At 42.9% G+C, this 17,264-nt stretch overlaps 1 protein-coding gene across 1 annotated transcript in view; it reads left to right on the forward strand.

Annotated features, from left to right (window-relative positions):
- Nucleotides 1-8,107: 8,107 nt before the first annotated feature.
- The window catches only part of TAF15 (TATA-box binding protein associated factor 15), a 29,989-nt gene continuing 20,832 nt past the window's right edge, over nt 8,108-17,264 (forward strand). The window contains exons 1-5 of the mRNA XM_060081683.1: nt 8,108-8,360; nt 14,946-14,985; nt 16,482-16,533; nt 16,616-16,700; nt 16,783-16,885. Coding sequence (XP_059937666.1) covers nt 8,108-8,360; nt 14,946-14,985; nt 16,482-16,533; nt 16,616-16,700; nt 16,783-16,885 — 533 coding nt within the window. The remainder of the gene's footprint in view (nt 8,361-14,945; nt 14,986-16,481; nt 16,534-16,615; nt 16,701-16,782; nt 16,886-17,264) is intronic.

Raw genomic sequence — 17,264 nt, forward strand, 5'->3', positions numbered from 1 at the left:
TGCGGGCAGAGTTGAGGGTGGATTTCTTTGTAAATTCATGTCCCCTCTCCGCCGGTGCCCTTGTGCACATCTATAGGGAGCATCTCTGCCTGGAATGGAGATGGACAAGGCCTGGGTCTTACCCTCAGAGAGCTTTCAGTCTAGCGGGCAGACTGGAACCAAGGTTCTCAGCTAAGGACAGAACAGATGGACACAGCTACAGATTCAGGCAAAGTCCTGCAGTGAGCCTGGGGGAGGGAGATGCTGAAGGGCTCAGCATCGAGAAGGGTTGCTAAATCTAGTACGGTAGCTTGAATATCAGATTAACAACAAATAATTTTTAAGTATAAATATGTGTCAATGCAATATTTGAGACATACTTATACTAAAAAATTATTCATCTTTTATCTGAAATTCAGGTTTAACTGGGCATCCTCTGCTTTATCTAGCAATCCTAGAGAGTGCATGTATGTGTGTGTGTGGGCGGTGTCAGAAGGTTGTAGTTATGACTTGGCACATGGTGCCCTTGACTAATAGATGGATTTTGATAGGTCAGATGTGGCTCTGCTTTGGGGCAGGAAGCTCTGAGGAGCACCAGTTGGTAAGGACACCGTGGGCCAAGTTGGAGTCAAACCCAGGTTTGCCAATTTGTTCTCCAGGGAGAATCTTGCCATCCCTTCCTCCAGCACATCCCTGGGGTTTCTCCATTTCAGATGCACTGGGAGGACAGGGGAAGGCAGGAAGCAGGGGTCCTCTGGTGGCTGAGTGTCTGGAAGGAGACAGGCTCAGCCACGCAGAGAACTGACCCTGCCTTTCTCTGCATCCGAGGTTAGCCCTGGTCCAGGGACCTGAAAACTAGCACCACTATTGTGTTCGAAAGTTGACTTCCTCTGCTTTCCCTTTGTGTCCTTGGTTGGATTATTTCATCTCATCCTCACCTCTCCCCACTCCATTTCTGCTTGCGAGTGCCTGCAAGAGCTTATGCAGAGCAGAGCTTTCTTTGCCCACACATCCACCCTGGGCTTCAACCATACCTCTGTACAGGATATGTCTATTTCCCAAAAAGACAGTGTGTATCCATGGTTAGAATGAGGGGAGCAGGAGGATTCAGTTCCCTGATGCCTATGACGCTTACTCATAAGTCCCAGAGCACCAAATTCTGTGACCTTCAGGAATCCTGGGGCCTACTCGCAGCTCCACAACTGACTTGCTGCATGTTTTTACTTTCCAGGACACATCCTGAGCCAAATCACTTTGGATGATGTGAAGGAGGGCTGTTTGCCATTGGCGGGGAGACTGAGAAGGAAAGAGAGATGAGAAAGGCAGGGTAGTTTATTGGAAAGAAATTATCCACAGCAAGGGTATCAGAAGAGTGATGGGAGGAGAACGGCTTTGGAGCAGGAATCCTCAAAGCAAGGTCCAAAGACTACCCACATCCAAAACAATACTGTGGTGACAAGTCCCTATATTAATCCAATCGGGACTTGTATCTTCCTCTGGTGGGAGTGGGGGTGAGGTGGGAAGGAGGAATTGGAACAAATAATAATGGTTAGTACCTGCTGAGGAATTAACATGCACCATGTATGTGCTATGTGCCTCATATAAATCATGTTATTGTATCTTTGCAGTTTCCTTATGAGAAAGCTACTATTATAAGCATCCTTATTTTACAGATGAGGAAATTGAGGGGCATGGATTTGATCCCTATTCAGAGAACTAAGATCCTGCATGACTCATGGCCAAAAAAAAAAAAAAAAAAGAAAAAGAAAAAGTTCTTACTTAGGGGCGTACATTAAAGTCAATTGTAGATTTCATTTTTAAAAAATGTGATTCTTGGACACCTGCACTGAATCACCTGGAGCCACTTGTTAAAAATTCAGATTCCTGAGTCCCACTGCAGCCCTGCTGGATCACTAAATACTAGATACTAATGTTTAAGAAGAGGGACTTCCCTGGTGGTGCAGTGATTAAGAATCCGCCTGCCAATGCAGGGGACATGGGTTCAAGCCCTGGCCCAGGAAGATCCTACATACTGCAGAGCAACTAAGCCCGCGAGCCACAACTACTGAAGCCTGTGGGCCTAGAGCCGGTGCTCCGCAGCAAAGACAAGCAAGCCACTGCAATGAGAAGCCCGCAACGAAGAGTAGGCTCCTGTTCGCTGCAACTAGAGAAAGCCCACGGGCAGCAATGAAGACCCAAGGCAGCCAAAAATAAATAAATAAGAAGTAAATAAATGTATAAAAAAAAAAGTTTAGGAGGCAAATAGCTCTAGGTTTTTCTTTAGAAAACTCTGGCTCTCTCCTTCTCTCCCTCCCCATCTTGGCTTAGCAGGTTCCTGACCCAACTAGCTGTCAGTCCTCTCCATAGCTCCTCTTCAAAGAGAGCGGCTTCCCCTCCCTCCCTCCTCCTGGACTGGGGCTCGGTTTAGATCCACCGTGCCTCCCAGCCCTCCCAGAGTGGATAGAACTTCTAAGGAACGCATGCCAGGGCCTGGGCAACTTGTCTGCCCAGGGGAATAGCTGGCAGCTGCCCAGTCACTCGTTCCTCCCTGACAGAAGGCAACAGCTGGCCGTTGGGTCCTCGTCCTGACCAGGACCCCCTGAATCAGTCAGGATGTGTGGACCTGGACAAGGCCCCTCTGGGCCTCAGTTTCTCTCTTCCTCATCTGAGAAACAATCAGCTTTGTCTCCGCCCCGTCCTTCACCCCAGGAAACGGGCAGAACACAAAGTAGATGTTATCAGAAGGAATTCTGAGCTCTGGAGAAAAGCACCAATGGAAGGATCAACCTCTGAAAACCACAACGAGTTAGAGGAATAATGAGGATGTGAGATTAGCTTGGGAGAGCTGAAGAGGAGGCTTCTCCAGAGATGCGAGCACTTTAGCTGTGATTATCTGGATTATTATTGACCATAACCTCTGTGCATTTTAAGCTGTGATTCAATGTTGGAAGCCCTAACTTTCTAGCAAACACCTCCACCTCTGGAAGAGAGATCTCCTCTCTCCAGAACAGGTGGATGTGGTCTCATCAGCCTGGGTCACACTCACAAGTATACCTCCCTCTCTACCACCCTGTACATACACACCTGCCATGTTCCTAGGGGACTGGAAGAAGCAAGAGATTTGGAGCGACACAGACCTGTGTTTGAATCTCGCCTTTTTCACACTCTGTTGACCCTTACAAGTCAACTACGCTCTCTGTGTCTGCCATTTAAAATGGGACAGTAATAATTCCTGCCTTTTCTACTACCCCGATTTGCTATGGGGAGCAAGCTAGACAATTAATTACTGTTCAGTCTTATCAAGTGCTGGGGATTGTGTGCACAGACATAAGCGACTTGCATGTATTCTTCACGTGGGTTTCACACTCAAATGCACTCATATCCACACGACATACACAAGCCTGTCCTGCCCCAGGACAATTGCATGAACACCTACCTCATCCCAAGCAATGCTTTCTGGCTCAGAGCTGCTCCATCAACCCTAACCCTCATCACAGTTTGCAGGGCGTCAGCCTCTTCTGGTTTGTTTTTTACTCACACCAGGACCCAGGGGACTTGTCAGGAACACAATAAAAGGCTGGCCAATCTGGCCCTGTGCCCCACTTCCCTTCTACATAAAGGCCGTCTAACCTCCAGGCATCTGGCCTGAAAGGCCAGGCCAGGACCTGTTCAGCATCTGTGGCTTTGCTTAAAAGACCTGCTAACAGGAAAGTGTCTGGTTCCTTTCCACCCCAAACAGGAAGTGCCTGCCTCTGTCCAGAGGACAGGGCAGCAGGTCACTCACAAGGAGCCTCCTCCCACCGTGCTGCAGTGGAGTGTCAGTCTCATCTCTGTGGGAGGCTTGCTCTCTACGAAGGCTGGAGGTGTGGGGCTCCAGGGACCCCTCTGTGGGGTGGGGGTGGGTGATGAGGGCACCTGGCACAGAGCAGGCCTACAGTGTTCAACAAATACTCACCAAACACTTACTCTGTGCCCTATGGGAGACACAGGGAAGTCCTGGACGAGGTTTTTGAGCTTGAGGAGTTTCTAGACAAGTCATGCCATTTTTTCATCATTTATTTATTCATTCATTCAAGTCCCCCCCCCCCACTTTTTTTGGTGCCTACTGTTTCAGGTGCTGTATGAGGCACCGGGGGGTTCAGAGATGAATGATGCAACCCAACTACAGAACAAATTGGCCTCTGAGCGGGTAGGCAAGCCTTGAATTATGTGGTCCAGTTATGAGTTCCACAGGATTTTGAAACAGGCAAAAGATCACTGGGGTCTGGTTTCTACTGTGGTGGGAGTAATAACCTCTCCCTGCCCCCTACAATCTCTTCTCAAGATAGCAGCCAAAGTAATCCTGGTAAAATAGCTCAGATCCCATTGGCGCTCTGCTAAATGGCTCCCTCTACTGGTTTCCCTTCTCATTCTGAGTAAATTCACAGTCCTTGCGGCGTCCTACAAGGCCCTACACCAGTGGTGGAAGAGTTGGGAAGCCAAACAGGGTGGAGGCAACTCAGAAATTATCAACAGTGAGAAGACTCTACCTACCATAGGCTGGAGGGATGAAGGGAGGGGTAGGGTTATGGAGCCCAAGAGCCAGGGTCACCAAGGGAAACTGGGTCTCTGGAGAAGATAGGTGCTGCCTGAGACACCTCCTGTGGCAGACAGCAGGGGTGGGGGAGGAGAAATAACCCTTGATCCCCCCTTTCTTCTACCACCTAATTTCCCACCGAGATGCTCCCTGGCCATTCTAGCTGGAAGCTACCACCTAAGGGAATCTCTGAAATTGAAACCAGCTTGCAGGGGTCAGCTCCCCAAGTGAGGACCCGAGGAATGGATCAGGGGCAAACAGACCCACTACTAAGACCTTCCCGGATGCATTCTGCTAAAGCTGATGTATGAAAAGTACCTGCTGTCTTCCCTAAATACATAGAGTGAGGGTTAAAGTTTGTAGTAGATAATCATCCTCGCAAAAGCCTGGAAGGCAGGAGGGCACAGGAGTCAATCTGGAGTCAGTTTGTGGTAGAGAAGGACCCTTCGAAAGAAGCCCTGGAACAATGCAGACCTGGGAGGAGTTCTCTGTTTCAAGTTTGGGAGACCACAGACACTGTAAAAAGAACACGGGGCTTGGCCCAAAGGCCTGGATGTGAGTTCTGTTTCTGTCCCTAGTTGGCTGTGTGAACTTGGTAAAGAATTTCACCTCCCCAAGCTTCAGTGTTGAGTCTACAAAATGTGGATAACAGCAATATCTATTTCACAGGGCTGTCCAGCTTAAAAGAGATAATGGATATAAAAAACTAAATGTCACTCCTTTGATTAGATTCCTCAGAAGTTCTCTATTGTTTTAAATTTAACATCCAAACTCCTCCACAAGGCACACAAGGATTTTCAAAATGTAGCTTCTGCCTACCTCTTTCACTTATCACCATTCCCCACCCCGGCAACTCCACAGACCAGCCAGACTGAATCACTAAGAATTCCCAGAACTCTCTTCTCTCCAGGTCTCTGCAAATACAGCCCTTGTTGCCTGGAGCATGCTGTTCCTGATATACACTCCCCCGGCTAACTCCTGTTCTTTCTTCAAAGCTCAGTTTAGGAGGCATCTCCTGCAGGAAGACTTCCTTAATAACCCTTCTACCCTTCATGTAGGCTAGGTGCTCTTCCTCTGTGTTTTCAGACCACCCTTTGCACCCTCCAATTCTAGCATGTTCAGTAGTTTATTGGAATCATAGGTTTGTAGTGTCCCTGTTATGAGAAGGCCCTTCCTGGAGGGCAGGAGCCATCCTGCTTCCTGTTCCTCTATTTCTAGGTCTTCCAGGGCCTGACACCTAGTAGACCTCAGGAGATGGCAGCTGAGTGAAGAATGCATGAATGAACGGTGGTACAAACTTAAGAGGTTGATGATGAGCAACACTTTTTGTATATCCATCTTTTAAAATAGCCCAATTCTAAAAAAATTCAAAAAGAGGAAAGGGGACTTCCCTGGTGGCGCAGTGGTTGGGAGTCCGCCTGCTAATGCAGGGGATGTGGGTTCAATCCCTGGTCCAGGAAGATCCCACGGGCTGAGGAGCAACTAAGCCTGTGTGCCACAACTACTGAGCCTGAGCCCTAGAGCCCGCGAGCCACAACTTCTGAGCCCACGCACTTAGAGCCTGTGCTCTGCAACAAGAGAAGCCACCGCAATGAGAAGCCGACGATCGGCAACGAAGAGTAGCCCCCGCTGGCCGCAACTAGAGAAAGCCCGCGCACGGCAACGAAGACCCAACACAACCAAAAATAATAGAATAAATAAACTAAAAAAAATAATTAAAAAAAAAAGAGGAAGAAAAACCTAGAAATCGTGTTCCCTGCTCCCCCGACTGGCAATAACCGAATTCTCTCCTGCCCATCTCCTCCTCTGGGGTTGCCTTCCTCAGTACATACACTGAATGGCTAAATTGTTTTTAGTCATGAAAGAATTTCTATTTCTTTAGCCTTGTTTATTTGGACCTGCCTAGAGAGCTCTGTGACCCTCTACCTCTAGAGCTGAGCTCTCATTAACTGCTAGTATAATGAAGAGAGATGACCTCATGCCTCTTTTTCTGACCTGAAGGCAGTAATTCTGAACTTACCACTCCACCTCCAGCCTAGCCTGCCCCTCCTCCTTTTCCCTGTCACAGTGAATGACACCACCACCTGCCCACTTGTCCAGGTGTGAAACTCACAATTTACCCAGGACTTCTCGCTTCTTTTTTTTTTTTTTTTTTTGGACTTCTCACTTCTTTTCCCACCCAAATTGGTCACCAGATCTTGCTCAGTCTACTACCTAAGTATGTCAGGGATCTTTTCACTTACCTCCATCCCCGCAGCCACAACCTAAGTCCAGGTTACTATGATCCCTCACCAGAATTATTGCATTGGTCACCTAATCGGTCTCCCTGCTTTTAGGCACCTCTTATCTCCATACATTCTTCATATTGCAGCCCGAAAATGCAAATCTGATCTTTCTTTAAAATCATCTGGCAGGAGTTACCCACTGACTTCAATAAAGCACAAACTCTAATGTACTTTACAAGGTCTCAGCTCTTTAGCCCCCCTAATTTTCTGGCTTCATCTCCTACCACACTCCCCTCGTGGGTAAACTCCAAACATATTGAATCACTTTTTTAAAAAAGTATTTGTTTATTTGGTTGGGCCGGGTCTTAGCTGCCTGCACGCAGCATCTTCGTTGCCATGTGTTTAGTTGGGGCATGCAGGATCTAATTTCCTGATCAGGAATCGAACCCAGGCCCCCTGCATTGGGAGCGCGGAGCCTTAATCGCTGGACCACCGCGGAAGTCCCAAGTCATTGGAAAACACTTTTCCCCACTTAAGAAGTGGTCAGCTTCTGCAAATCACCTATGGTTTGTCTCAGATGTCACGTCGCCCTTGGGGAAAATGTCCCTGTGTGCTCTCTCTGAGCTCTCATAGCCTCACCTCAGACTCGAGAGCTCGAGCCCCCTGTAGGCAGGGCAACAGAATAGTTAGACCCACAGGCAGTGGTGCCTGGTTACCAGGATTCCAATTCCACATTGGCCATTTACCAGTAGTGCGACCCTGGGCAAGTGAATTCTGCCTTCTCGTCTGTAACGTGGGAATAGTATTTCATCAGTCTGTTGTGAGAATTAAACAAGATGATGCAAGGTGCCCGACAATTAGAATTAGCTATTATCCTAGCACCGAAAACTAAAGCTCGACCCCCTACCCTGACACATCCTCAGGGTCCGGTTTGTGTGTGATTTCGTTTTAAGGCACACGTTTGTTCCAGTATCACCTTGTAGTCTGTTACTCGGCAAGTTAGTTACAACAAACCGGGAGACGACTTGGTCCCAGAGTTCGTCACGACTTTCCGGCCCGGAGCTCAGCAACTCCCAACACCCCCAGGTGGCTCAAGCCTTCTGCAGCCCAAGCGGAGCGAACTAGGACATACCATTCGAAATTTCCTTTTCTAACCATATAATCTGTGTTTATAAGGCCTCTCCTCTTTCGCTTCCTAACCTCGAATTCTATTAGATCCAATGAAGTGAAAAATAGGACTGTAATCAGGACGTACCGGGTAGGTTCAGCCCCCTCCCCCATCCTGATCGCGGCAGTGGTACGGCCTCTCCACAATTCCCTCTCAATAATGGTACCGTCCGCGAAGGGGGGAACGGGGATTCGGAAGTCCTCTGGGTTCCGGTCTAGCACAGAGCCACCCCTCGAGCCGTGGCGTTGTGGTACCGCCCGCTGCCCTCTGATTGGCTGCCGAAGCCCCGCATTCGGGGCCAGCTTGTCGCGCCGCTCTCAGTACGGCTCCGGCCGCAGCGCCGCTTGGCTCTGGTTTTCCTTGTTCTCGGCGGGTTGTGGGGGCTCTGCGCCGCGGCCGTTAGTCATGTCGGGTAGGTGACTCCTTTAGCGAGCAGCGGCAGCGGCGAGAAGGGGCCCGGCGGGGTTGGGCCGTCTTCCCGCCCACCGGAGGGCCCCGCGGGAAAGTCTCCGGCCCTGAGGGAGGCTGGGGTGGGGGTGTGGGGGGAGGCGGACGCTGCCGCCGCCATGTTGGACTGGAGGGACGCACGCTCCCAACGCTCTCCGTCTGCAAATCCCGGCGGGAGCGCCTCGAGCCCCCGGTCTCTTGGCCTTGTCCTTGGAACCCGAGGCGACGTGCTGCTCCCGGGGGAGGGTGTGTGAATCGGGGGGCGGAGGCCGCTACGCCATCGCAGGGGCGGGGGGAGCCCGTGATTAGAGCATCGGCCGGAGAGAATCGGTGCTTCTGGTTCTCCGCTCCGCCTCAGATCTTTCAGCGAGGCCTCCGGCCAGTCATCTCGCCGCCTCGTCCCTCAGTTTCCCCATCCGTGACGTGGAGCTGGGCCTTCCTGACTCACCCATTCATCAGGTGGGGGCCTTGACGCTCTGGGAGCCCTTTTAAACGACGTTGCCTGACACGAAATCCTACATACATGTCGTCATTCCCTCCGCACCAGCCTCCCGGATTCGAGATGGGGGTGCTTGCGTATAATTCCTCTTCACCCTCCTCTGTCACGTTCACCTCTTCAGTTGTTTATCTCCTGCACGAGCTTGAAAGTGAGCCCTGTCTATTATTGATGGGCTCTTGTAGATCCCTGTGGCATTTACGTTGAAACATACAGACCAAAGGAAAGGCAGTCTTCCATCAAGCACTTTAAATTGACCGAGGCACCCCCGTTGTGTGGAAGAGAAAAAGAGGCCTTGGTCTTATCAGGACAGCCCGTTTAGATCTTGCGAAAGCAGAATATAAAGTCCAGGACGTGGGTCTGCTCTTGATTTAGCAGTCCAAGCTGCCACACAAGGCCCTCTGTTGTTGGGCACGTCGCAGGCTGCAGAGAAAGACCCGGCTCTCCACTTGCTAGGAACCATCATGAGAATTACATGTTACTTTTCAGGTGGAAAAGCAGAACACGTCCCATTGGTTGGGATGAAAACGACTGCTGGCAGAGTATTTTACATTTTTTTAAGGGAGAACCTGTTGATATTAAAAAAAACAAAAACACAACCCCCCCCCCCCCAAGTAATCCAGTTTTGCCGAAGAGTGGAAATATGTGACAAAAAGGAAGCAGCAGGCTGAGAGGAGACCAAATTAGCAAGAATGGTTGGACAGGGAAATGACAAACATTCTTTAGATTAACATTGATGTTAAGCCAGAAGGTTGATCTTTAAGGGGAAGGGGCATCTACCTGATGTAAGAGGCTGTTAATTGCACAGAATTTGTCTCTTTAATTCTTGCTCAAGCAAGAAATAATTTCTTACCCCAAAGGTGACATTGGTACATATTTTACCAGCTGCATAATTTGGAATGAAGTCTGGTAAAGCTCCACAGAAGTACATAGAAGTACACTCAGGAGGGTGTGTAACCCATCTGTGATGTAAAAAAAAAAAAAATTTTAAGATTCTCCCACCTTCATGCAGAAATTTACCATTTCAGTGGGTACAGTGCTCATTAAAAACCATTAACCTGTCTCGATTTTTGACATAATTATTGGTTTAAAGCAATGGCTTATTTTTGTAGGACTGGGTAGCTTTTATGGAAAATTAAATTTTAGAGGTGTACCGTTTGTAAAATCCAGGATTTTCAGCGTGTCATAATAGTGTGTGAGCTGGGTGATCCATTATCACTGGTCTTCAAAATTACCAAGACAGTAGTTACTTGTCATTGTGTAATTTGAGTTTTTTTAACATCAAAATTGACTTTCATATCAAAAAGAACTAATAATTGCTTGTTTCTACATTAAGTCAACTAGAGTTAGAATCTTTTAGTGTTGTTATATACTCTGTACATTTTGTAATTTGTGTATAAAAATAATACTTTCGACTGTATAAAAATAGGAATAATGCTTTTGACTTGTTCTTGATGAATGTTTAAGTTAATAAATTTAACAGAGCAGACTCCCCCCTAAACAACTAACGGCATTAAGTTTAGTTAAGTCCTTTAAACATTCCAAACTATACTTGTAAATTTAACTTATCAAATTGACTCAGCCACTACAGGTGCCTGACAGGACAGACTTATAAGCCTAATAAAATAAATGCTTACATAATAAATAAATCAGAGTTGTAAATATTGTGAGTCAGACTCTCAGACAAATGTGAATTGTCTGACACCTTTGAAGTTAAAATCAAATCTAATATCAGTTATACATATAAAAATTACAAAGTCAAGAAACTTCTTTTGGCACTATGGCAGACTAAGATAACTTGTAAATCCTCTGTCTACGAATAGCTAAAAATGCAAGAACTTACATAAAACAAAGGGCAAGCCCCTGCTGCCAGAAATGAAGTAGAAGCCCGCATGGTAGGCATAGAGAAGGGTGTAGGTCTCATTCAGAGACTTGGAGTTTATTGCCCAAATAACTAAGGACAGGAGATGCAGCCTTGAGACCATTACAGCCGTGTAATGGGAGCCCTTACATAAAACCTGGATGTTTGAAGGACTGTATCTTCAGTGAAAGAATGAACTAGAAAAACCTTTGTACCAGGATAGGAGATAACAAGGAAGCCTGGGCCTTGAGTGAGGGAATTTGTAAATTGGGACCTGTGCTTCATACAGTTTCGGTGTACATTTAGGTTAGTTATGAGGTCCAGGAAACCTCAGGCCAAGAAATTTAACATAAAAATTGGTTCTAGATTGACAGTAACCTTGGGGTTCCTAGTAAAAACAAACGAAAAACCTTTTCTGAGGAAATTTCAGAGCCTAGGTCACGAGGAATCTTACAGAAAAAACAAGGCTTGCAGAGCATAAGTTCACAGTAAAACATTACAGAATTCTGGAAGACAATTCACCAAAATAAGAGTGACAAATGGCATTTGAATCCCTAATAGATAGTCTGAAAGCGAGTATTAATGTGTTTAAAATTATTAGAAACCTAAAAGAAGTAATCAACCCTAAGACCAAGACATGGAAAATGGTTACGTAGATTGGAAAAAGAACCAAGTGTCGTGTAACTTCTAGAAATGGAAAAAGTGGCTAAGTTGAATTGCACATGGACCTAGCAGAAGAAATAATTAGTGAGGTAGAAAATAGATACAGTTACCCAGGATTCAGTTCAGAAGGATAAAGATGAAAATTGAAATTTTAGGAAGCATAGGAAATAGATTGTGAAGCCCTGTCATACATCTAATATGAGTTCGAGAAGGAGTAAATGGTGAAGAATTAATAGATAGTAGAGAGTTTTCCAAAACTGATGGATCAAGAAGCAGTAGTCTGAAACATGAGACATAATCAATTTGTACCTAGATACATAAATGTGAAACTGCAGATTATGAAATACCAGTGACAAACCTATCAGAGGAAATAGAGAAAAGGTAAGATTGGTAGACTTCTTAAAAGTTTTAAGAAGCCACTAAATGATCTTTGGAATTTAGAGGAAAAATAATGTTTGACCTTGACTTTTTTACGCAAATAAAAGACTAAGAATACTACTTTCAGGCCTTTACTGAAAGAACGAATAAAAGAAACCCGAAGGGGAGGAGTGGGATGCAAAAAGATACAGAGGAAGCAAATGCAGTAGATAAAAAGTATTGACCGTGGAATCTCGAGTTTTAAAGAGGAAGCAAAAGATAACGGAAAGAAAAAGTGGAAGCAAAATAATAGGTGAAGGCTGTGATTGGCATTATAGCATTAAAATTCTTGTATGCTAGTGGAGGTCGAAGATCATTTTGAACTTTATCAAGAATGCATGTTAAGAATTGAACATACTCTTTAAATTACGAAGTGACTTATTAAAAGAACAGAATTTGAACGTCTAACTTCCAAAGCAGTAGAGGGGGAAAGGGAGTAAGGAAAATCCAATAGAAGGAAGTTAAGGGGTTGGAAAAAAAAGACCCTGGTAAGTAGAGAGTCTAGTATAGGCTGGTAGGAATAAATAAAAAGTAACAATAATAAAAATATGAAAACATCGGTTGAAAAACAAAGATTTTCACATTGGGAAAAATTGATCTAGATGTATGCTCTCACGGGTTCGTGTCCCGGTTCGGGAGGATCCCACATGCCGCGGAGCGGCTGGGCCCGTGAGCCATGGCCGCTGAGCCTGCGTGTCTGGAGCCTGTGCTCCGCAACGGGAGAGGCCACAACAGTGAGAGGCCTGCGTACTGCAAAATAATAATAATAATAATTTAAAAAGTGACATACCTAAAACATCAGAATAAGAAGTGTTAAAAGTATAGAGATAGAAAAATATTAATCAGGCAAACATCAACCAAAAGGAAGATTGTTTAGTTACATTAGGACATTTTTAATGATAGTCTTCATGTAATGTTAAAAGGAAATTTTTTAAAAAAGGAAATTCACCAGGAAGCTGTAAATCTGTACTTTTATGTGCTTTAACAATATGGCCTCAAAGTGTAGAAAGCAAAAAAACACTCAGTGAAAGAAATTGACAAATACAGTCAAACAGGGAATTAAAAAAAATTTAAACATACTTCTCTGTGTAATTAATAGATCAGGTAGACCAAACAAGAGTAAGAATATGAATAATAGAACTAACAACTAACATCATCTTACAGATATACAGAATTCTTTCAACATTTAGATAATACGGTTCTTTTCAAGCACATAGGAGACATTTATGTAAGTAAAAGTGTTTACCAAGGGGGAAAGTGAAAAACAGCAAATCCTAACAAATACCTGGAATAGTACAGAAAATACCTTTTCTGGCTGCAATGTAATAAGACAAAACCACAAAGAGTGTCAAAACCCTATACACTTGGAAATAAAAGCACCTCTAAATAATTCATGGGCCCAGATACAAGGCTCAAGTGTCAAGTACTCATAATGAGCAGTTGTTTAAAATGCCATAAATAACATAAACTGATTTTCTCTGGTGAATGTAAAACATCTGCTTTCACTATGAGCTCGACTTGTTGGTCAATACTCTTATTTCTATATTCTAGAGTTTTAAAGTCAGCCAGCTGAAGAAGTCAGATTTACAGTTTCAGAGAGCTGAAGTGACTGGGTTAAGAGCTCTAATACTTACTAGATTTAAGCCAGGGTCATATGACATATGTGCTGTGTACTTCTATAATTTTTGCCTGAGCCAAAGTACAATAAGGTCTTGGACTCTACTCTGTCACTGAGAGAACCCACGTCAGTGCCTTGGGATATAATTTAACTTAAAGCTTCATGCATCCCCAGTGTATGTATATTTGTTTTACTCATACACCCCCTCCTGCCACTGTAATCCTTTTTAGTTTCTGAATTGGTTGAAACTAACTTCCTTTGCCATTTGATAGATGCATCTAATCTCTTTATGATCCAGTTAGATTCTGTATCCTTTTCATATTTTTCTTATTTGGTTAGTTACAAATATAGGCATCTTATTATGGGCAGTGATGCACAATTTTTTTTTCATCTCAGGTAGCCTTATGTCCAAATTCATAAAAGAAGTAGTTTGTGTCAGTATTTCATTCAATATTTTAGTAAAGGATTAAAAAAATTCTTGTTCAGTCTGATTGGAGATCTCTACTGTAGAAAAGTGGCAAATTTGATGTCACCCACTTATACAGCCAGTGACAGTGTTTTCATATTGTAGCTTTATATGAATTGAATGAAAAAGTCATTGATGTGATTTGATATTTGGCAGGTTTTCAGAACTGTTCAACAACAAATGGTTTTATTCAAATTAGATGAGGTTGGGCCTAATAGCAGTTGAAGACTATCAGTCATTTTTTTGCAGTTGAAAGAGTATTTAATATGATATTCTTCTCTTACTCATCACTAATAAAATTAGGTCATTCATTTGACTCTGAGGAGAAGCCTAGAGGGTAGAGCCTCTTCAAAAATTTTTGGAATAACCGACATTTTAAAGTATTGAGAAAACTTCACAGTTCAAATTATTTTTATTATTTTGACATATATTACTCAACTCATGCCTTCCTTGGTAGTTTTTATTGCCAATGAGGAAGCTAGAGGTAAGTATTGCTGTGTGGGTATATACCAAGTGGCTTAGCTGCTTTTACCAAGTCTTTGGAGATCTTTTTGTTGCTGCTGACTGCCAAAGCAATCCAGTCCAATCTAAGGGAATGGTGTATATGTTAGGCTGGCAAGGATATGAAGTAAATGTAATCCTGGGGATTTATCTTAGAGTGTGTATTTTCCCCTTTTTGATCCTGATTAGTTTTTTTAACAGATGTCTTTTTATATATAAAGATAATATAACTTGAGCTTTTGAGTTTTTGTTGAAAGGATGGGTTTTTCACTGACTTTCTCATTTGTTCACTTGGTTTTTGTGACCATCAGGACATGTTTGTAGAGTAGTTGTTTTCAAAGCTGTAGTTACTGTAAATAGCTAATACTATTGGCACAGATTTTTCCTTGCACTGTATTTTTAACTTCTAGTTTTTCTTTCTGTAGTTTATGATATTTTCTTATCACATTTCATCTGTAAGAGCTAAAGTCAGCCTTTGAGGGAAGCCTAATTTTAAATAAGATTAAAAATTCTTTTTATGTGTTTTAGATTCTGGAAGTTACGGTCAGTCTGGGGGTGAGCAGCAAAGGTAAAGTATACGTACATTTCAATAATACCATGAACGAGTAGAACTGAGAAAAAAAGATAAATTTAGTCAGGCTTTCCTCTTAAGCTTTGGTATCGACGTCTTAAAAGAGTTAAATCTTAGTTTGTGAAGGGGAAAGAGTCAGCCTATGTACATGGGTGCTGTAAGATATTTTTCTTTTTTTAAAAGGCTGTTTGAATCAGTAAATATAGGTGCCCCCTAGAGATTAAAGTGAATCTCATAGGTATTATAAAGATTGTTTCCTTTAAGAAATTATTTAGAAGAAACAACTACTGAAAGGATTTAAGTAGTTGAACTATAACAGCTTAGAAAAAGCATTTAATTTTTTTGATTGTATATAATATGCTAAATGTGTTTTTTCTGGAGTGGATTTTCTTGAAGCACTAGGATAGAAGTGTTTAACATTTTTAAAATCATCCTCACCATGCGCACAATAAAAAGAAAAGTCTGTTTTTATGTGAATGTATACATGCAGTAGGATTCTCCTGCTTACCAGAAATACAGCCTTCACTTGAAGTATAAGTGTTTTGCAGCTCAGTGTGAGATATTCAGAAGAGCATCTCAGATACCTTCTGTCATCAAGTTTTAAGCTTCATGAAAACAAAACTGATTTGATTTTTTAATTCTCGTGGGATAGACCCTCATAGTAGGCAACTAGCAAATGTTTATTCAATGAAATATGTTTTATAAAGTTAAGAAATTCTGTTAGCACTTGATAGCTCTAAAATAGTAAGATTTTTTGGGCATATGTTTTATTTTTCTTTGGTATATATTCAGAAAGTTTGTTTCTGACTTGTTAAAGCTTATATGCACTAAAATTAAAGAAAGTTCAACTCTGAGAAAGCTGCATGTATTCATTCAGTCAGTCAACAGACTATGCCATCCTATGCTGTGACACTGGGGATACAATATACTTTCGTTCTCTGATAGTATTCTGAAGATATACATGCCTCTCATTACCGAGGCACTAAAAATTGGATGTTGAGTGCCACACTGTGCATTTTCTAGGATGTTAGAGACAAATTTAAGGCAAATGGTAGGAAGAAATTAATCTGTCACAGCACAGCTAAATTGATTAAAGCTCTAACTTAAAGAGTCATTATTTTTCTGCTTCAGATATTTATTATGGGTCTTGCTACCATGTAGTCACTCCCCTCCACCCCCAGCCTCCCACCCATCCAAGCATAATTCTCTTGGAATTTTCTAGCACTGGTGAAGTTTTGTTTATTTGTGGGAGATTGTCAAAGCAAAACTTCTGGTGTGTGTGTGGCATTTAAGAGGTCTGGGAATGATTTCATTTATGTCTTTGACAGTCTTTGGTTATCACCTTTCAATTTAGACTTGAAGAGGTAGTTAAATCGACAGTTTCTCAGGAAAGAAGCTTGTATTTGAGTTGAAAGTTGAAAATGAAGATAGGGTTAATTTAAGCTTTTAAATTCTAGCACATTTCTTTCAAGTAGTACACTTTTCTTTTACAGTTATTCTTCCTATGGAAATCAAGGCAACCAAGGTTATGGACAAGCACCACAAGTAGGTTAAATATAAATTGAGTTCTTTATAAATAGTTTTAATCTTAAATATGCAATGAAACTTGTATTTACCTAAATTTCAGAGCTATTCTGGCTATGGGCAAACTACTGATTCTACATATGGGCAGAACTATGGCAGCTACTCCAGTTACGGACAAAGCCAATCAGGTTGGACTGATTTGTTAAATCTGCTGTTTTAGAAATTTAAAGTCAGAACCTTTCCTAAATGGTATATCCATTCAATCTTTAGGTTATTCACAGTCCTATGGTGGTTATGAGAATCAAAAGCAGAGCTCATATGGCCAGCAACCTTATAATAACCAGGCACAGCAAAACATGGAATCATCAGGAGGGTAAGGAAACAGTAAAAGTACTGAGGTGTTGGGAAGTGGAAATAACACTTTGGGTATTAGACAGTTTTCACTAACAAAGTCCTAGCTTTAAACTTTTTTTTTTTTTCCAGAAAAGTGTTGATGGTGTATGAATTTCACAGTTTTGTGCTATAAAGAATGTGGAAATTGTCAATATTGATATTTGATTCTTATGATGGGTTATTTGTACAATTAGTTTAGCTGTAAATGAATGCACATGATTTAAATGTTAAAATGTAAAATTTGACCTCTGCTTTATACCTGAGATGAAATAAAAACCTGCCTATAAAAGGAGACTTAATCAATGCTTACTTTTCATTTCCATTTTATTTTTTAACCATTTTAATGTATTTAATGTCCT

Source organism: Mesoplodon densirostris, chromosome 18, assembly GCF_025265405.1.
Source record: "Mesoplodon densirostris isolate mMesDen1 chromosome 18, mMesDen1 primary haplotype, whole genome shotgun sequence".
In the NCBI taxonomy this organism is placed as follows: Eukaryota; Metazoa; Chordata; class Mammalia; order Artiodactyla; family Ziphiidae; genus Mesoplodon; species Mesoplodon densirostris.